The sequence below is a fragment of the Varroa jacobsoni genome, unplaced genomic scaffold (genome assembly GCF_002532875.2).
Source record: "Varroa jacobsoni isolate VJ856 unplaced genomic scaffold, vjacob_1.0 scaffold_622, whole genome shotgun sequence".
Lineage (NCBI taxonomy): Eukaryota > Metazoa > Arthropoda > Arachnida > Mesostigmata > Varroidae > Varroa > Varroa jacobsoni.
Genome location: NW_019213524.1, coordinates 96,392 through 118,762, shown reverse-complemented (window position 1 = coordinate 118,762; position 22,371 = coordinate 96,392). Strand labels below are relative to the sequence as shown.

The 22,371-nt window shown below is 36.9% G+C and overlaps 2 protein-coding genes across 4 annotated transcripts in view; one reads left to right on the top strand and one right to left on the bottom strand.

Annotated features, from left to right (window-relative positions):
- The window catches only part of LOC111262027 (integrin alpha-8), a 45,082-nt gene extending 39,328 nt beyond the window's left edge, over positions 1–5,754 (top strand). For all 3 annotated transcript variants that reach the window (XM_022835995.2, XM_022835997.2, XM_022835996.2), the window contains exons 12-16: positions 160–329; positions 891–1,171; positions 1,398–1,501; positions 1,781–2,077; positions 3,447–5,754. In XM_022835995.2, coding sequence (XP_022691730.1) covers positions 160–329; positions 891–1,171; positions 1,398–1,501; positions 1,781–2,077; positions 3,447–3,554 — 960 coding nt within the window. In that variant the 3' untranslated portion in view covers positions 3,555–5,754. The remainder of the gene's footprint in view (positions 1–159; positions 330–890; positions 1,172–1,397; positions 1,502–1,780; positions 2,078–3,446) is intronic.
- Positions 5,755–12,991: 7,237 nt separating this feature from the next.
- Positions 12,992–22,371, bottom strand: part of LOC111262026 (solute carrier family 41 member 1) — a 45,332-nt gene continuing 35,952 nt past the window's right edge. Inside the window, exons 6-8 of the mRNA XM_022835994.2 lie at positions 22,137–22,293; positions 16,937–17,119; positions 12,992–13,776 (exon numbers count right to left, since the gene is read on the bottom strand). Of these exons, the coding sequence (XP_022691729.1) occupies positions 13,486–13,776; positions 16,937–17,119; positions 22,137–22,293 (631 nt within the window). The 3' untranslated portion in view covers positions 12,992–13,485. The remainder of the gene's footprint in view (positions 13,777–16,936; positions 17,120–22,136; positions 22,294–22,371) is intronic.

Below are 22,371 nucleotides of genomic sequence, written 5' to 3'. Positions count from 1 at the left end.
AAATGATTCTGTTTGTGTGAGATACATTTTTTAGAATTGTCATCAAAGTATAAATATATATATTTTCTGGGAAGTGTAAAAATTAGTCTCATATATACGTATATATTTCGTATCTGGCTGTACAAGCACGTTTTTGTCTTGATTTTATGTTGAGTGCAGCTTAACTTCCGGATGATTTTTGCTGCAAATAAACATGTGCCCTCGGTAACATCGTTCGAGTTTTCGGCGGCTCTCAACTCGACAAACGATGAACAGGGGAATACGAAAGCTGACAACGTCATCACATTTACTTTGCCAGTTAAGGTCAAGATTAATGTCGTCATCTCCGGGTGAGTCACATTAAAGTAACAACTGAACAAGCATTGATACCTCCTTCTTTCATCCTCACAATTTGTGGCTTGTTTCTATTCATAAGAAAAACTCCTTCTTTTTAATAGATATACTGCCGACCCAGCCGAGCGTTAGATCGGACAAGCGAGGTAGGATCAAAAATAGGTTGTTTAGTCATACACATATATAGGAGTAGGATCGGAGAAAATCTTTTTGAAAAATACTAGTAGTGTATGTAGATCTTCTAATTTCGCATTCTGTATTATAAAAAGAGGTTGTATATTGATTCCCGTCAAAATGCAAATATATAAAAACTTTGCAATGTCAGTTCGCGGAAATCAATAGTTTTTTTACTCATTTATTTTAAATAAGGCAAAGAAAGCAAATTGGCTATCTCACTTTGTGAAAATGCCGTATCTCTTCGTTCAAGTCTATTACAAATGATCTATTAGCTGCCTAAACTTAAGATACCCTTAAAGACAAGACCAAGTCTGTTACAATTGCAGAACCATTCGCTTACTTTATTTACATGATTTGCTGACCTGTTTTGATACATTCAGTAAATCTGATCCCGTGGAGGCATTCTATAACGCATCGTCTGTGGATACCTCACGAAAAGTGCTAACAGACCTTGAAGTGGGCCCCGAAATTCAACATGTCTACCAGATCACAAACAGAGGCCATGATCTTGATTTAGCCGATATCTATTTAGTTTGGCCAACGCACAATCCGGATAATGAGCCTCTATTGTATCTTCTCGAACGGCCTCAGTTTAAAGCATCTAGACCGGCTTTAATTTCTTGCGAATCCACAGATCATATTAACTTCAACGCCAATAAAGGTGGGTAGTATAATCTTGAGTCAATGATGTGCCTGACAAATATGTTAGTTGCCACGTAAAAAATATAATAGTACGAGCTACTGTAAATATAGGAATATAGCTGTTACTTTATTTATTGTGAACTGATTCAATAACAATGGGTTTGGTTCGCATGACGTGCTAATTACTGTATTTGGTTTTTGTTGAACATTATTTTTTGGCGCATTTTTAAAATATTCCGTTTTAGTTCTCGTTACCGAAAGTCAACGGCGAACTCCTCGAGATATTAGCCGTTTTCTTGATGACATCAGCTGTGGTCAACCCTCGAAGTGTGGACAATTTCGCTGTCAAGTATGTACTCTCCACGATGTCTGGCCACCCATATCCCTACTAAACCGTGTCAAGGTTAACTGAAGAGGTCGTTGATAAAGCGACACATCTTGCTGTATCCCTGAAGTGAATTTCTGATAAGAGAATAAATTTGTACTCAATTAAACTGAAAGCTTTTCTTTGTTTATAATTTCAATGGCGTAAATGTAACAGACGGAAGGAAGTGTAGCGTCAGTTCTCTCTAACTTTTTGTTAATAAAATTATTAATGAGTTGTCCATGTTTTCATTCTGGCATGAAGGTACGAAATTTTACCTCGTCGGACGTTGTCATCGTAACCGTGAATTCGCGGCTTTGGCTACAGACAGTAGCCAAAATGCGAGTGGACCAAGTGAGCATTGCCTCAAAGATTGTGGTGAAACCGATCAAGCTACGCTTCGACGTGCAATCGGAACTGCCGCATGAACTATTCTACGTGCAAACGACCGCTGTAGCAGAGGATTTATTGGTGGCTCCAGGCATTCCCTGGTGGATCATTGTCCTTGCGATAATCATCGGCATCCTGCTACTTGCACTGCTTGTTTGGTGCTTATATAAGGTATGCGCTTCGGAGGATTTTTCCCAAACGACGAAATGCACCATAACGTATGTGATTAATCAACACAAATCATAGGTACATGACCGTGCTGCACCGGCTCATCTCGGAGTAGGCAGTCGTCTTATACACAGGGCTTTATTTTATATGAATATCAAAAACTCGACTTTTATCTAACCTAAGTTGAACCTGAGCGTCACAGACATTTTTAAACTAAAATAGCAAAATGCAAATGATGAACTCCTCATAAAAGTTGTTTGTTCTTATTAATAACAAAAACCGAATTACGACATGCCGTCGAGACCTCTGCTTTGGATCATTTTCTGGCTTTACCATTATTTACATCCTCTTTGTTTAAAGCTTTTGCGGTAGGATCCTTTATGAAACTCATGAAATTATTCAATATGGAAGTAATTCCCTAGTGTATTCGTCATCTTTTAAACTGAAGCGAATTTTTATTTGGAGTAAGCGGTTCAAAATTCGGTAGCTTAAATCACCCAGGAATTTTAACAAAAATCATTTCTATCACGATCAACCATACTGTTAGCATCTTTACAACTGACTGTGCGAAAGGTTTGAAGTCCGTGAGACGCGCACACGGACCGTAAAATCGAACTCTGCAAAATATAAAAAGCTTTTGATTATGCTACGTAATCGTACCACTTTGTGGCCAACGGTCCGCTAAAAAAATTCCGCGGAATTTAGCTCTAGAGGCAGACACCAGAAAATAGTGGGAAATTATCTTACGCTAACGCTGTAACCGATATTATCTACTATTTGGCATACACTTTACCCTTGCCAACACTTGCCCACATAAGATAAAATGGGTGCTATGAAATAACTTGCTCAGGACCAGCTTCGTTAAACCCCAGAGCTTAACAGCCACAAATAATAGTAAAACATCAAAGCCGAACAGAAAGTTTTCCACTGACAAGTACGGCTAATGTAATATTGGCACGCGGCTGTAAACTTCCATACATTAGATCCTGTTGCTAGCTAATGCGAAATATGTCAAGGATTTACCAAGATCTTTCTTCCAGGATCGAATTTGCAGATCATCAGTACGATATTGAGAGCAGGATTTTGGCAACTGGTGGATTGATATACTAAGAGAGAATCTCCATAAAGCCGATACAGTAATGAATACTTATGATTGTTTTTCAAACTGGGTACACCTCTTTTCTAATCCTACTGAAATTATGAAGCTATTTTACTTAACTGCAGATGTCCAGCTAGTGTATACGGATAATACGTAAAACATAAACGTAGCGTCGTTAAATTTGGTCATTACTAACAGCAGCAAATAATTATTGCATGTCTGTTTTAAGTAGTAACGTCTTCAGCTTTACTTTCTTTGGCTCAACTGTTATAGGCGGGCTTTTTCCGGCGAAGACGTCCCGGTGAACCGATTGATGAGCGAGGAACTAAGAATGGATATCATACTGTCGAGACCGTGCCTAGAGACGAACATCGTTACTAGGTCCTAAAAGGCCAATCTATTAAGCTTATATAGCAAGCACACAATATGTGTTTCATACGATATATATATATATATATATATATATATATATATATATATATATATATATATACAAAGAGCATGCACAATGTCCTTGTACATGACAGGTAGTTAGCCAAATTTATGGTAAAGAATTACAACCGAGATGTGGGCGCGAGTAGTGTGCAAAAAATCCACATAGAAGACGAATCGCTGGTTGATAGGTCGCTTGACATAAACGCCACTTCACGCTAGAGGAGGTAAAGAAGCAGCCAAAGGTAGCAGAGAACTGAACGTTAGAATACGGATAATAATCAAATGAAAGCGTCATTCCTGGTCGTTATCATCGCCGCGTTCACTTAGTTGCCAATTATGCACTGCCTCTATAGGCGATGTCAGAACGGCTACCTACTATTAGGCTATTTGCGATCTACGTATTCTTTTCTGCCATTTAACTGTTATAATGCCATTTTAGGTTGTTATATAGTGTAGTAGTTGAAATATCGCGTTTTCAACCTATAATTTGAAGCCTGGGGAGGACATAACCTATGAGTACAAAAAGTTTGATTCACTTTTGATATAACCACAAAATCAAGGAAAAGTTAAATAGACAAAGCATATTTTAGGAGACATAGGCAGTTTTTTGGCCTAGAGGAAAGGTTAGATGCAGAGACTCACCCATTGCTAACACATACCATACCACATGGTGGCCTGTATATATTGAAACTGTTGATAACGTAACATTAATAGTAAATATTTTTTATTTTTAAATGGACCGGTATTAGTGACAAGTTATTATTGAAGGTAACAGTAATATTCGAAGACTGTAAAGTTGAGCATTGTATTTCTGCGTAAATTCAATGCTATGAGAGATGCAAGACCAATGCATTTTACATTCGTTTTGGAGGTGGGGAAAGAACAAGACATGGAAAACTTTTTCATCGCACTCTTATACAATTTTATTTACTGTTGTTTATTTATTCAAGAATACTACCATTAATAATATTAATATAAATAACTACTACTGCTAAAACAAACTGAGCTAAACAAGTTAAAAATAAGGCAAAAACTTGCCTCTCCCCTTATAGATCAAGTTATTTCTTAAGCTACTTTTATTCTAAAAACCAAGTCAGACATTTCTCAATCAAATCTTAATCGAATAGTTTTCAAGGCGAAATGAGTATTTATTATGTTACATAATGAGAAATTCTACCGAGTAAGCAAGTATGCCTTTACAATATTTCTCTGCAAAAATATTTCAAACGTATTTTTCGAGGTGCCCATTTTGATCTGGGAAGTATCCGCTTTATTTCAAAAAGTATGTGATTCGGTTAAAGGAAGTCATCATTGATTCAAGTTCAGGAAAATAAAACTGTTAAGTATCGTCAGTGTAGTCGATCTATACAATCCGAATAATGAATAATGTTCTGATTTTTATCCAACACGCATGTGCTGCTAGATTTTTGCGCATGCTAACTGCTTCTAAAAAAAAAATCCATCAGAAATTAGACGCTCTATACTACTTAGAGCTCATATCGTTAATTGAATCTCGATAGCCAAATTTTAGTTTAGTGTTTACTTGTTACCGTTGAAATTGGCAGGTAAAGTACTCTTCATAGAAAGTTGTCAATTAGAAGTTCCTGATCACCGTTAGTAATAACTGGATACGACGATATTGGTTTAAAGGTTACATCAAGCGTTTATTAATAACCGCTCTAATATATATATATATATAAATAGCGTTTATGTACTGCTTCCGAACATATACAGGTTATGTGGGAGTAATGGAGGCATTTATATACGCTTGATAAAAGTGGTACATCGATTAACAATTGAAAAAATCGATAACAGACGTATTCTATGCGGGCATAATTAACGAACAATTTACGATTTCATGATAAATGGATATACCATCAAAGCTTGCAGGCATATTTGTCTGGTACATGGAATCGGGTGAAAAAACAAAGAGACAAAGTAAAATAAACGTAAGTCGAATCAAAAATTGCCTAAATCTCGTAACAGAAAATCCAAATGATTTTTCTTCTCTTGATTCCTGATCTCGACTAGCGAACTTAGAACGCAAAGCGAACACGAAACATGAAAATGTCTCAAAGCGATTAAGTGCCAATGTATTGTACAATGCTTTATAATAAACATAATTTATAAGATTACATGTTTGTTATTTTCAAGTGTCTTTCATTGATCTCTGATGAAATTGCTATATGTGAAGGATTATATATATGATAATAACAACTATAGAACATCTTATTACAAGTTTACAGCCATTTCATATTTAAAGTCCGATACAACAAACGCTTGACAGAAGACAATTAATTACTTTTTCAAATTTGTCAATTACATGTATAAAATTGATTTGCTATTATTATCAGTAAATCATCAGGGTTCTGCAAAAATGCGTTTACATGTCGTCCTGCTGAATTTCTATAGGTTGGTTGATACATGGTTTAGATAGAAAAAAATAAACTGAAAAAGATCCTATGAAAACTACGTTGAATCTAAAGCTTATGATCGTTACTGCATGGGAAATTGTTTTCATTTCAGTGAAATAAACAACATCGATTAGCTGCTGGATGAACTAAAGTTTTTTTTGTCAACATTTAGTCAACAAGGTAAACTAGTGCAAAAACAACGATTTTTATTGTATATTTTTTTTCGAATTAACAATAAAAATTTTCCTCCTATCTATTAATGAACCTGGCGGTTGAGCCCGAGGACCATTTTCACCAACACATTATGTCGGTTAAATGGACTTTACGGATAGGCTGTTTACGTGTGTCTGATCTTCTGTAAGTGTGGCCGTGTCGTTAAGGTCCTCTCCAGGGCTAATAGTAAACAATAAATGACTCAAGCCTTGATGAGGGAAGATTTCCTCCGAAAAACGTATAATTTTTTATCGCTATTTTAAAGATCCACCATAGCCGTCAATAATAACCTACCAGAAAGGGTTACTATACAAAGCTCGACACATGCCGAATACAATTATATATGCAGCTTAGGATATTTACGAACAAACGTTCTTATTAGCCAGTTAACTTTTCGTGGCAGTGACTAAAACTTCGGTTGCGGGCGCTGTGCTTCAGAAATGGCAGTGGGTTCATACATTTACATCTATCGTAATAGACTTCGTTTGGCTAACTTTTTTTTGTCTAGGTTATAGTCAAGGTTGGGATTTCAATACCTAACATGCAATGATGCGGATTTCAGCTCAGACTCCTTAAGACGTCATTATTGAATTCTATAAGGCACCCTTGACTTCCACACCGTACACGGACGGCATAGAACGTTGGGCTGCCTTAACAGCTTTTCGAACTTGGCGAAACGCAAAATAGAGCAGGTGACGTTCTTTTAGCCGAGAATATCCACCTTTGTAGTGTAAACTCGAAGTAAAACACTGCGTACGGAACAGCATATTTACAGGAGACAAATAGTAGAGAGTTAAAATAAACATTTGGAAGCCGACAATGCTTTTTTTCCAATAAATTATTTTCGACCGATCTTTTTTAAACAGTTTACCCGAAACGTATGTTTCTCATAAAAATAAAGCATTGGTCTTGGCTGAGGTTTTTATTCTGTGAGCATGATAATTTCTAATGACGGTGTTAAATTGCTAGAATAATGATATGCTATTATCATGAAGAATCATAACCGCCGCAGAACATTTATTTGACAATGGGTTTTGATCAGAACGTTGATTTGGCTGTTTAGCACATTGTATCCAAAATGACAGGACTAGGTAGACTACGTCTAGCACTCTCAACTTAAACGAATGTTGTATTATGTGCTTAAAGGCTCTGTATTGAGTCATGTACCCCCATACCTCATTTCACAGTAAGCGGTTACCAAAATAAACATACTATAGATCAATTTTCCGCTCTGAATTTTCATTTCAACTCTGTTAAAGGCGCAATCTGCTGTGTCAGCACCTGAGCGTATTTAATATTGATCTTTTGTACATATCTATTATGTAATTGAGAGTCAGGCATTAAAACCTTCATGGGAGAAAACCAGCTTGCACTGATGCGAAATATTCATACATGCAGCACATGCCGGCTTCCGATGTGCATCCGCTATGACCACGACCGAAGCTCCGCTTCTTTAGCTCTAGCCCAGGCGGAACTGCCTTAAAATAAGTTGGACCTTTTCGAAAGCAAAACGAAGCTGCAGCTAAATGAAATGACCATTGATATGGTGTGAGGGAACCTAATTTTTTCGAACAAACACATATGTTACCCTATGTAACAACCTTTGTTCACGTCTAATCAGCGAGCTGCTTAGTAAGATTAGAAGGCGTAATTTTCTAGTAAATATTTCCCTATATATAGACGATCTTATTTATAGAACTAGCAGACATCATCTCCAGTAAATCCTAATTATCGTTAGGCGCTATGTCACTAACCTGAGGCTTGAGGTTGATGTTGCAGATGACCGCGGCGATGAGTTCTGTCAGGAAGGCCCGCTGGTTATGGCATACTCGCTTCGGGTTAATGAAAGCGAATTCCACTAAACTAATTTTTTTACTTATTTAGAAATTACGCTAACGCACGGAAACATGCTCTCGGCGAGTTCATCTCTGAGAGGACGCAGAAGCCTTTGACGGTAACCAGCCACAAAACGCTTAAAATGCTAGTCCTCTTTAATCTGAAAGTTTTTTGTGTATCGTATAGATGATTAGTATAGGTCCACCTCACTATTAATAAACTTGTCGCAGTTGATTGTGTAAAGCCAGGCTTGCTCAAGCTTGTCGTGGATTTCCATGTTTCAGCGAAAAACAAGTTCGTATATTCTATCTATATCTAGCCGAACAACAGAAAAACAAAAAGACTTCATAGAACTATCCTGGCATTCTTTTATGATTCTGCAGGTGTTCAAAAATCCGTCGGTTGAATATGAGGGCGTCCTTGCCAAAAAAAAGTGTAACATCATACAGCGAAAACAAAAAAGACTTTCATGACTCACAAACTGGACAAGGCGTGTTTGGAACAAGACAGTTCCCATTTACTACTACAATAGTCTAAACACGCACGTCGCGGCCATATGATGAACTCCCTTTTTGGTCATAGCTCATGATCAGTTACTTCGAGAACGTACATGTTGTTTAAAGCGAGTAATGTAATGTTAAATGTAAACTTTACATTTGATAAATATCCGCGTCAAGTCAACAACTGTTTTCATTAGACGGCTGAAGAAGGATACAAATGTTTTTATAAGCCTGGCTTAATATAAGCTTACAAAATAAGTAACTCTGAAGTACTTAGACGAAAAGGTTAGATACTAGATTACACACTCATCCAAAACAATTCATGCAATTAGTCGATTCAGCGATCAACGACGTTGAGTCAGAAAGAAATTACTGAAAACTATAATATAAAGATATGCAGGATTCCATGCGCAGAATGCCCTAATATGGATGGAAAAAACACGATAGGTACTTCTAAATAGATCACGCCAAAAAACTACGTTTTCAAAAATGAGAATTTTAAAAGAAAACATTGCTTCATAAATATTTATGAATAATTTCAAGAACCGAATAATATAACTGTATTAAATACGTACATAGAGAAAAGTGAGTTCAAGTCATTGAACTCATTTGACCACACTATCAGGGCAGTTAGTTACTAGTATTAAAATTTGTAGAAATTTGATATTGCTTAGTAAACAAAATCTAAGTATAACAAATGCTGTAAACGCTAATTATAAAACACCTGTATGGTTATATACAACAGTAAATATGCAAAGTAAAAGTACTGGATCAGATATAACTGTAATTAGTAGAACCGCTTGAAATAGATTGGGATGTAAATACCGCTTAAATTTATAAGCACTTCCTGCGCGCGGCCAATATGTAAATACTCTTTATATGCATTTCTCAGGCCATTTTCTAATCAGTTCTCGATAGAACAGTATAATCACGCTAAAAACTATGTTGTTAAACATAGCGCCTCACCGACTACTAAACCGAAACTAAACGACTGCTGAATAAAAGAAGTCGCTGGGCAACGATAAAGTATCCCAAAAGACCTGGATGGCAAGGTACAAGTAGCGCAAGGTTAATACGATACTAAATTAGAAATATCGGAAAATAGTCGATGCATAATTTTAAACACGAATACGAGGAAATATTTTAATCCAAATTATAAAGTTGAAGTTAAATCTGGACAACAAAGAATCCTCATAAATCAGGACCGCTTCTGGAAAAAAACGAAAACATTCCTATAATACCATATCACAGTGATATAAAATAATACAGGGTGATATTAGGTTATTACAAATTTGTTTACCTTTTTTAGAAGCATAGTATCAAGCTGCTGTTGAGGGAACTGTAACAGTATATACTCAAAGAAGTCTTCATAAATGTAACTGTTTTTTATTGGAGGTTGTGGATGAAGCAACAAATGTTTCTTATTTTTATTTCTTTTACTTGTGTTTATATATTATTATATTATAATTAAATTAAATTATATATATATATATACCATCCAAGAAATTCGAAACTATTAGGATGTCACAAGCGACCTTGAAATTTAGAGTGTTGAACCGCGTGCCGCCAGCAAACGAGTGTTGACCGGAAAATACCCGAGTTTTTTAGAAACTTACGCGTTGAAATCGGTTGAATTTACTTGACGAGAAATTAGTTCAGAAGGAAAAATATTCTTTAGTTTTGAAAATCAACGCTGATTGATCAAGTTTTTGTTCCTCGGAAATTCATTTTAGGATTGGTGAACGTAATAGATAAGGGGGCTCTAAGCAAAAGCGCACTACGTGAATGGCGCAAACGTCTGAAGAACAGAGACTGGCGGGTTGAAGACCAGCGAGAAGGTGACGAAATGTTGAAACCAGAAGAATAAAAACGTATTGCCGCAATCAGATTCACGGACGTTCAATCGATAAAAAACCAGCCTGGAGTAAATCATGTCTCTGCCGCTAGCGGTAGAAAGATCAGACAGGATGGCGTTTTCCTGAGTAGGAATCAAGTTCAGTGGAAAAGCCGAATAGATCCGAACGTAAGGTGATGGTAGTACTTACAGTGGACATTAGGAGTGAATGTTACTGTGACATTTTCGTCAAAAATAAAACAGAGAATGCTATGGCCACTATCTCAGGTTGTTCATGAAGTGTAGGCACGCTATTTGATGACAGCTCAATTGCTTCCCAGACTGAGCCAGGAAATATCCAACGTTGCCTTCAACCCCCTCACTTTGCTGACTTAAATCCGTGTGATCACTGGGCTTTCCGTGTCCTAATTGAAGCAGTTGAAGGACAAGCGCATCCCACTATTAAGCTATTTCTAAAGGTCATAAATAGAGAAATTACATAAGAAAAAACGAATGATAAGCATATGGCAATCCAGAGACTGGCACAGCGCCAAGCTATGTGTGTAAAAAATAAAGGAGAGCATTTGTTATACGTTGTAAAAAATCATCATTCTAGCTTTTAAGAGTTATTCGATTTGGAAGTTTGCCAAACTTGCATGTAACAACTTAATATATTAAACATGCCGCTATATACAAATGTCTGCGTACTAAAAGAACTACCTAGAATAATAACTTGAAGTTCAGCGTTACTACGAAGATCCATTAGAAAGGCAAGGTTTGTATGGTCAGCGGGACCTAGAAAAAAGTTCTACAGTCTGATTTGCTGCTTAATAACAATGATCCATTCACTACGAATGAGGGCTGATCTGTTTCAAGTAACCTAATAACAAAAGTGCCTAGTTACAATGGCTGTCACTGCTATCAAGGGTAACATAAATGTATAATCCTAAAGTATTTTTTCTGCTGCTTTATAACCTCAAAAGTATGAAGATGGTCTCGTTATGCTGTTTGGAGACTTTAAGAGCGCAACTGAAGGTGCCTTTCGCTGCACGTTGGCAATTCAGGGACTTCGAACCACAATAGTCCTTATATATAGTATACCTGTACTGTATACACAGTATACCTGAACGACTTTATAAAGCAAACTTTGATAAATCTCGTTAACTTTATTTACCACACAAGTTTACAAGCAATGTTGAACAACTGTTCGGTCTAAACCACACAATGTTTTCTCCAGGTCTCTTGCAACGCAGACCAGTGAACTCCTGATTGCGTTTTAGCGGAATAGAATTGTTATATATAAATTCCACGGTCACTGGATAGATACGGCTCTGTTGGGATCAGTTGTGCATAAGCAGCATTAGCGAAGCCCTCTTAAAGGAAAACACAAAAAACCTATATCGGTCCCATTATATCAGCGCGTATAAGAAAAGTCAAACACGTAACCATTACGGGAACACCCTGATGGATCAGAAAGTAATACGGCATGATATTTGGTCTATTCTTAAAGAAATTGGAACAAAACTAATCCCCAATTGGAAACGAGGCTTTAGCACTTATTTTTCCGTGTCAGATATTCCATAAATACATATACGGAACGAAATTCTTTTAATTCATAATAACACAAATCTTATAATTCGTATATACTTAATTAATAATAAAAAGGAAATCCGATTTACACTGCTAATAGATGGCAAAGATGAGCGATTCTTTTATTAGGATGCCGACTTAAAAACAAATAACAAATGAACCGATGACCTTGACAAGGCTGATGTGCCCCATAACTTAACATAATAATAAACAACTTAGATACGAACGAAATGTTGTTGGTGTTAGTTTGAATTCGCTTAAAAAATCGCCTAGTCTCAACTTTTTGCCCATCATTAAATATCATGGATTGCTTTTCCTTAAACCTTTCGCAAACGCACGTCCGTTAGCATCATCTAGTTAGATTTTCGGGTGACAGTGCCAGATACTTAATAACATTCAATAACAGACAGTTAATAACATTCCAGTTCCAATAAGTCAATACATAATATGCACTCTCAAGAATAGTGGAACCTCTCAGTGGGCAATCTGATGTGACCTCGGAATAAGAGCAAAAATTGTTGTTTACTCGTACCAACAAGACCTTTTCCTATAGTTTATCATAAAAGCCCAGTCATTGTATGTCTTGAATAGTTGCACTATGACAGCCGAGAAAACATTTGCATTTACTTGTGAGATGTAGTAATTGTGCGGCAAATGAAAAATGTTAGCTGGTCTCGAGTAGCGTCTTTCTCCACAACTGTCTTTGTACTACAAAATATAAGCACATATAATATTTTGCAGATTAGGAACTGGTGCTCCGTTGCTTTCGCAGCAAATCTTCTCTGTACTGTAGAAGCTACAAACAAAAACGCTGTTGTACATTTTAAGTATCTTATAGAAGAAACCCTTCTCACCAGTTATCATAACGTAGCGTAACATAGCTTACCAAGTCACCCAGTATTGCTCCCACCGTAGGTATAATAATGGAAATTCTTGCAAAAGTTTGTCTGACTAAAAACTGTATAAGTGATTGATGCGAACGAAAATTACATAATAGAAGATAGTTTGTCGGAGATGCTTTATTGAAAAAAATAGTACGAAAGTAGTGCTTATATTTTCCAGACCTATGTTTTCGTGCATAGTATATGTACATCTCAAATGCTATATAAATATAGGTACCTATGCGTGTATAAACGTCACTGCTTTCAGGCTACACAAGATCTCTTCCAATAGTAGTCCTCGTTGATATTTTATCATAATCTTTATTGGGAGCTCATCCATTTACTGACATAAAATGTTGGCAAAAAAAAGGACACTTTTATATATAGATAGCCATACTAATGAAAATAAGATTCTTCTACTTTAAATATATAGGTTTTTTTTGTATATAATTTTTATATATATTTTTTAATCTTTAGTACATTTTTATGTCAAAAGAATAGTTTTTGAAGTAACTTCTTGAATTAATTTTTTGAAACTCATATTATTAACTTTATGTATTTATTATTGGTCATATAGCTTAGGCTGGAGCATAATGATCACATTTTGTATTACGACAAAGAATTGAATGTTGTTGCCGGGATAAAGGAATCTATAATTTTTGCCGAGTCGTTGGAAGCTGTAGTAGTTATGCTGACGCTACCGGAAGCATAACTTAGAAAATTTGGAAGAGCATTAGGGTCTCCGATGATACGCAATGAATAGAAGCACAGTGTAAGAAGGGACACTCCTAAAAGATCACCTAAAGCCGTCAGGTACGGGATAGATGTGCTGTCAGTGTCGAGGCCCTTTTGCCAAAACCAGAATACCATACACCGCGCAAGATATAACAGTATGGTTACCTGAGAACGTACCAGGACTCACTTGTTAGAAGCGTGCCATGGAAACCGCGTTTATATTGCGTTTTTTATAGTTGCTTAGTGGGTTGAAAAACTTAAGGAACGTTTAATTCATATAAGGTACAATACTGACATTGTGGCGTGTAGTAGATGCAAACCAAGTGTTGTTGTTTACACACTGAGGTCAGCCGTTTAACGGTTTCTCAACAGCTACCATGTTTAATCTCGTGATAAATAACTTGTTTAAAAGATTCGGTGGCGTAATATGCTAGCCCACATATGGCCGTCTTTAACAAATGAAGGTAATCGAAATCATGTGAACTTTAGTCTATATAGAATATTGTGCTGAAATCATTGCTGATTCTTTTTTCATCAATTTGTGCTGTGATCGAAGCGTAACAATAGAGTCGTCATCGAATAACCAGACTGTGCATCACTCACTTTACAGTTTGACACCATTTTATGGCGTATTCAGGAATCGGGAAACCTAATCAGTGAATTTTGATTTACAGCAATACACTATATCTTGACAAGTAACCCATTATTCTACGATGACATTTATACAGTTCATAATGGTAGATTTTTAGTAAAAATTTATTAAGCTTCGTCTTCATTAATTAAAAGTAACTAAAAAATTTGAATAATTCAAAAATGTGATTCTAAAACAAAACGAACATGCATCACTGCACAAACATAACTTTTAAATATAGATATATAAAACAGAGTATACGAAATACATTGTTCACGAAGAGAACCTTCGACAAAGCCTTCTTGGATCTGAATAAATAGAGAAATAAAACAAGAGGTTCGGATGGCTGTCCTACGTATAAAGCATAGTTAGAACGGCATTATTTTTCTCATTCTTCTTTACTAGTCAGGGTAATTTACGATTTGTGTTTGTCAATATTAAGCGATATGGTAACTTCTAAAGCTATTATTATGATATCTAGATACGTCATTACTATTATAGGTAACCAATAGTACCTAACGGTGGCTGAATTTTTCAACAAAATTTAAGCTAGTTTTCCTAAGTAAGTAATAAGTACTCCTATTTTGCTACCTTGCTGCATTTTGCATTTTATATTAATTACGTACCGTAGTGGCACTAGTGTAGGAAACACATTTACAGTACTGGATTGTTTTAACATAAAATCGGTTTGGGTAAAGCCTTTAACAAACACGGCTTTTTTTCAGTGGTTCTACACCTGAATCTGCTTTCCTATCCTTACGGATTATGTTATCCGGAAAAAATAAGAACCGAGTTAGGCACTATTAACCTGGATGGAATTTGATAGATAATACAATACGCTATTCGTTATGTACGATTATAGGTAGATCAAGGGTGAGCAGGTGACTGAGTTCATATGAGAACTGATAATTAACACATAATATTGTTTCCTGAAGGTGAGTGTTAGTAAAATCTATAAACTATGGTGAAAACATTGGGCAAGTGGGCTTTTAGCGAAGCAATAATTTATTAACGCAGTAATCCTAAGATTTGGAATTCGGAACTGGAAGATTATACTTCAGTTCTTTTAAGAAAAACCGGTACGTGGCAAATTCAGACAAACACCTTCACTTAATTGCTGATGGTCAAGCCTCGCTATGTATATTCTGTTTGTATTTGACTTATGCCGCATCTTATTAGATTGACGTTGAATTCTGCTGCGTAACAACAGTCGTCTCCACCTAGTGTTGCTAATGCTTCCGAGTATCAGATCCCAAGTTAATAATGCCCAGTTGAAGCTCTGTGGAGTTACTTTGCTATTCGTGATTTTAGTGAAGGCCGCTCTTTGGGTTTCCTTCTCTGCCAAATTGGCAGCAGATTGCATTTTTAGAACGCAACTGTTCATCGTTTTCGTTGAGTGCGACACCGTCAGCTAGCTTAGGAAATGGCTTATTTATATTCAAGGATTATTCAAGAATTTCCAAGTGTTCAATCTGATTTAGACTCAGGTGTTTTACAAGTTAGGGCATTGCTTGGCCCTTGAATGTTTACAAATTCTATTAAAAAAATCTACTAACAGCCCGAATTTAAGTGCTCTATGTGAACCGGACTCCAACGGATCAAAACACATAAATTACAAATCTACAGACACCGCTGTAACGCCCCTTGCAAAATTTGACAATTAGTTTTTCAAAAGATCTACGTGGCTTTGGGACCGATTTGAAATTAACAATGTGGTTGGTGGTTGAGAGAAGCAAATTGTCATTCGGGGATGTCTGTAGTTGATATGAAAAAAAAAAACATTCTATTTTGATTTTTCAATGAGGATCGATACTTCTAAAAAAATTATACGTATTTTCGGTCCGGCAGCTAGGCGGTGGTATGTTAGCTTGAATGGTTAACATCCTGCAACTGGAGAAGTTACTCCCGTAATTTTTTTTAATCTGATGACGTGTCTGCAAATGTGCATGAGACTAGACTAATGAGAAGGCTGATGTAGCACCGATACAATGGTAGATCGGAACGACACCAAGCGACTTTGAAGGTGCCCGTTTTTTTATGTATCGTAATATATCCAGACGTTTAGAAGAATTAAAAAAGAAAACGAGTTTAATACCATGCTGCAAAATAACTTGCTGAGATCAGTAATAAGGAAATATCTACTCTTCCAAGGCAGATGTAGAAAGCACCCAGGACATCTAAGGGGATGGACACCTTAATCAATAGGGCTTTGATAAGTTTTTGAAACGCTTGACAATGTTCTGCTAAACGTGCGTACGACTTGGCATCATCTAGTGGATTTTTTTCGGTACACATAAAATCACAACAGGCGTCATAAATCAAAAGACCAGGGTTGAGTTTTCGCCTTGGATCGCTTGCAGTATTCGCTGTTATATTTTCAAAGTAAAAAGCTTTTTAACTACACGAAACATACATAAAGTAGGTTGAAGATTATCTTGAATTCGATATAAAAATGAAAGGATATCCAATCAGTCAAGAAGACAAAGCATATTATGCAACGATGTGTAGAGCACTGTAATTTATCGTAATATTAACACGAAGCTGCTCCGATTAATGTTACGACGATGAAAAATATGGTGAACTTTTAGTTAGCCCTGCATATGGCTAATCCTCTAGTAATTCATCGTTACTAAGACAGGGTTTTGACATTTAGTTAAGGATACACATATTGCCAGTTTGTAATACATACAATACCTGGAACAATGCGCAGAGCAAATAAAGCCCGAGGAAAGGGACGGTTAAATTGAGTTGCCCGACGAAGAATGATAAGAAGTAGGTAAAAATTAAATGACCAGGAATGACCAATGCCAGAAGGATGCGAGCTGTCCGCGAATTGCGACCTTTACCAAGGAAAACTGAAACGGGACTCACGCATACCTGAAAAAGCGTACAAATTTGTTTTGGATTTTTTTTAGCTAGAAACACTCACTTATGTCGGCCAAATCGTTTTTCAAATTTGGGCGAAACCTGAATTCGAAAAATGAAAAACCGCGAATGATTTTAGCATCTATTCATAAGTTTTGATAAAACTTTCGACATCCCCGTTACACTATTAGGACAGAGAAACCGCTAGGCCGAAACAGAACGAGCAACTGGCCAAAAGGTTAACGCCGCTTTAAAAACAGCGATATTCACGAAAATGGCGATGTTTTATTATAACAAGGCAATGGCTAAATTTTTTATCACAGTTAATGACAATGGTTCAGCGGCATTTAAATTTTCTAACATCTAGCTTTTTGCGACAAATTTTTAATAATAGCAACAACAATTATGTGAGGATGTCGGTTAATAGAGAATTCATTTAAGCGAGGTCAATCTGGAGCCGTTGTCTTACAGGTCTACTGCCACAGATCCCGCAAACCAGCGCGTGGTCCGCTGGAAAGATAAAGGTCAGGATGAAGAAATTACGTGAAAATTCGTAAAACCCGCAAAAATTCAGCCACAATTAACAAAAGCAACAGCAAGTAGCAGATATTGTACGTAGCTGTGCTCCATGAACAACTATGGATCTAGAAAATATTGGATGCCGATTGCAAATTTTTTACGATAAGTAGCTTTAACTTTTATTACTAGCATTTTTGTTATTCAATGCAAAATGCAAAACTCGCTACTTTCTAAATGTGTTCTTCTTGCTGTTGTTCCCCTTTGAGCTTCATTTCCTTAGTGATGTGTTGTAAGGATCTCCATCTAGCTCTCAGCCATCTGGAGGCGTTCATTTTACAATGTTATTAGAATAATGATATTATTTACTACGTTCATTATAGTTCACTCCTAAATATTAGCCTTCATTTTGTTACAACTTCTTTACGCTCATCCTCGAAGAACGCGGTAATTGAGTGTGTGAGTCATACCATGTATGCCGGGCACGCATGAGATTCGTAGATTGGTGGCCAATGCCGGCAACACTCACATCAATTTGTAGATGGTCTCTCCTTTAAAAATTTTCCCCTATTGCTCTTTAACAGTAAGATACTCCTCGAACAAAAAAGAGGGCAAGAATTGCCAAGGGTAACTCTTATTATAAAGCTTTTAATATCGTAATTTTCCGTCGAGTGAGCATGCCGGTACATTTCTTCCCGTTTGTTGATCAATATGGCTCACAATACCGCTTGACTTATGATGACAACGAAGTAAACTGGATTGCTCTACTTATCCGGAAAACACCGGTAGCTTTCGTTCAGAGGACGCATTTATAAGTGTAGAGAACGATATAATCCGCTACTAAAACAAGTAGAGACTTTTCCGTTTCCTAATTTGTTAAGGTTTGTGTGCTCGAATTGTTTTTTTATTGCTTGCTTCACAGCTGAAGGTTCCAATCAGATCCCGGTTAAGCCTCATTCCCGTACATCTAACCATTTCCGGTAATAAGTCTAGAAGTCGTTCCTGGTTAATAAACAGATTTATACACTTTGTCTTGCTAATAAATAGTATAGCTTTCTAGTTTTTAGATACTCTCTCTAGCTGTGTTTGCTGAGTTTGTCTGTGACATTGCCGAAGGCTGTGTATCTGGCTTGTTCTCCACTTCCGTCTTTATCCTGGCAAGGGCTATCGTAGTCGCTGCTTCTACTCTGATAGTCTGAACAGTCCTTGGTAGGTGAGATTTCACGAAGCTTATTTTTGAAGGTAGCCGTGCGACACTTTGACCGTGATTTAGTACGCAATGCCATTCCCTACTCAAATCCTTCGGCTAAAGATCGGTAGGAATCACGAGGACTAAAATGCTGCCGAGATCCAGGCTATGGCTGTTTGAAGTTGGGGTATTCTTGTTGAAAACTAACGTTGGGCTATAAAAACGCGATAATGTTTTTGCCAAATTTAGGCGAACTTCAGTAGAGGTTTCTTAGTGGTACGCTGGACCTTTCTGGTTGAACGCTCTGTCAATAGCAGGTTGCTTTTTCATTACACTTTTTTTTGTGTATTTTTATTTGCAGTTCTTTTTTGACAAAGGCGACTCATTTTCAGAGCGGGTATTTGTGGAGCAGGGAAGCAGGGCTTTTTATAGACAAAGTTTCCCATGTAAACATGGTTGTACGTAGACCCTTTGAAGTCGTTTGATGACTTTATTGCCACAACAGTACGCAAACCCACAATTACATATTTATATCTTAGTTTTTTTTCTCGGTTCACGTATAACAAATCAACGGTGACAGTATAGCTAACACTATGGACGTTCTGAATTTCGAAGAGCATTTTTGATGGACAAAGCAACGGTCGGCATAGACGCACGAGCTTGCCGGTAGTATTGCTGTAGAACGCAAGGAAATCATCATTTTCAGAGCATTCGTTTTCTATCGAAGGAAAAGAAACTATACGTCAGTTCAGCCTTGTCGGAGGTAGTGCGGCGTTCCCTTTCCTCTATCTTTTTTTGATGTTAGAGGTTGCACACGCCACTAACGTCGAAAAAACCAGGGGCATTGGATGGCAGCTCGTCACTAATCGTAATAGGTGAGTAATCGTTAACTAAACAGTTTTATAGCGCTCTTGATCAACTGTGCAATTTAACCTGGTACATTAACGATGTTTTCTTGCTTTGATTAACAAATTGCTGCATTGGCTTAGCTCTATTGGTTCGTGTCGCTTAGCGAAGCTAGTGATGCTTAACTAGCACAATACTACTAAAGGAAACAAATATACAAAATGGTAGTTGATAATTTTGTTCAGACAAAACGAAGCGCAGTTTGTTCTCATTAATGTAATATATCTATGTAGAAATACAGGTAGGAAAACACGTCGTTCATAACAGCGTAATAATACCGGCTTACACAACTCAACGCAGTCTGTCGATAGGGCTTTTTCAAATTTCAAATATTAACATTATTTTATTATATCGACGAACGATAATACTACCCGCATTATGGTACAATAGCGTTTGCAGGTGACTGATTGTTTGATATACCACAAGTGAACAAAAACGAAAATGCAAAGGCGGTTCCCAGGATGTGTCATAAAAGCATTTTCCCCGTTCCAGCAGATACTAAATGCATCTAAAACTTAATTAGTCACCTTATAATTACTTCGTCAAATGGCCATATCTCAAGGTAATTCACCATGAGATTTCGCCTCATCATAACGGTTTGGGTCCCTCGCTGCAGAAACATATGAAATAGGCGAAGTTTGCTAGCCAAAGCATGATAAAATGAAAGGTGGCAGTCGCACGTTTGTTCTATCTTAGTCCGATATTGTCACATGCGTATATATGATTGCGAATCTCCTTTGTGTTACTATATAGCAGCCTGGAGGGTGAGATTTCAAAAACCCACTAAAGAACCTGTTCAAAATGTCAAAATTCTGACCATTTACTGGCTCGCTATTTCAAGAACTCGCTTTCAACATAAACTACACAGTGTTCAAGGCTTACCCAAGTACCGCAGAGTGACCAAACTCTTTATCTAGAAATAGTCTATCAATCGGCCTTTAGTCATCCGCAAGATATATAATTGTGTTTACCCAATAGATAATAATAAATTCCAGGCCTGTTGAGGTGCAAAAGGGCAAAAACTATGCGGAGACATTTAAAAAGAGGACATATAATGGGAACTGGTTAATTATCAAGAAGAATTACAGAATGGTCAATCAGTACGAAGTCGTTAGTGGCGAACTGATTTCTACTTTCCAGCTAACATTGAGATGTCAATACTTTCTACTAGCAAAACCTGTGGTAGAAGCTTAAAAGTTACTTCCAATGGTAAGAGGTTCACATGGAGTACAAACCGGATGAGACCCTAGAGCAGTGGCCTGGCCGATGCCTTAGTAGAAAAAGTAGCTATACTGCGGCATAAAACACTACTGATGTCGATTTGGATGAATCCCATCGTTCAGTATTTCATAAACCTCCTACAAGTTTCATCCGATAATCCAAGGTGGATTAATGGTTAATGGCTTACGAAGATAGCTGAAGGTTTGACCATATTAATGAACAGTGCCGTCGACAGTATGCATTTTAACATAATGGTGACTCATGCAGAGGGCAGCCTCACTAGAGTGGCCCTTACTAAATCCAACATGACGACTGGAAATAAGATGAATGAAATTAAAGATGGAGTTGAAGCTAAATGAGTATAAGTCGTCAAAATATCAGATTTTTAAAGAGAGGGTGTTGCAAAAAGGAGCCTTTGAGCCTTACTTTTTATAAATAACTCTTAGAATATATAGTCCCTTCAATTCGACGAAGGATATATCGTAAAAATCTATTTTATGGAATACTTGTGTCAATAAATCGTGACAGCTATTATTTAACGATTGATGTGGACATGTAAAATGCTAGAATTATATTACTATTGGACATACAATATCCGAAAAATATTTGAAATCGCACGTTGACCTGTGGGGGGTGGAAGTGCCCAGTACTGAATTACGACAGGGCCTTTCGTTTTTGGAAACGTTGGGAAATTGCACAGGACTATCAAATGGATCACCTAAATCGCGAGTGGGTAAGATTTTTGAACCGCAACATAGTCAAAACTATTTAATCCTCTCTGCCAGCGAGGCTTAAAGGCAAATAAAACTAGTGCAGAAAAAATTCCATTAAATATCTACATCGTATACCTTGATAGCTTGACAAGATGATATTCTATGTGTTCCGATTTTGATTCTTTTGTCCGAGATGAGACATTTCAATCTTTCCTTGTAATATTGAAATTGTTATTCAGGTGAATGTATTTCCTACGACATGTTTTTCACATGACTCTTCTCAGAATATTTTTTCGCTCTATTAAATGTTTCGGGACTGTTGAGCGTATTAGTATAATTATTAGATTCAAAAATATAATTTTTAAAAATCTACAAAGGTAATGCTGCTGTATGAAATATGCGTCTCTAGGGGGATAACTTCAATACTCTATGGAAATACTTATATTAGAGACTTAGGAAAAAGCACAGATATCTGTGAGTTTACCTGTGAAGCGTGAAACTCGGAGTGAGCATACAGAAAAGTAGAAATTCGAGATGACTGGGTCGCCACAAGATTTCCGGCCACTCCCGCGATCACTGGTTGTAAAGGTGGAAGTCTTGGGAACAGGTGTTCATGCATGTCCATGATGGAACCAGCCGCACTAGGGTCGAAAAAGAAAATTAACATAATTGTAATAACGTTCTAATTCCTATTCTCATCTTTTTGCAATCAATATATA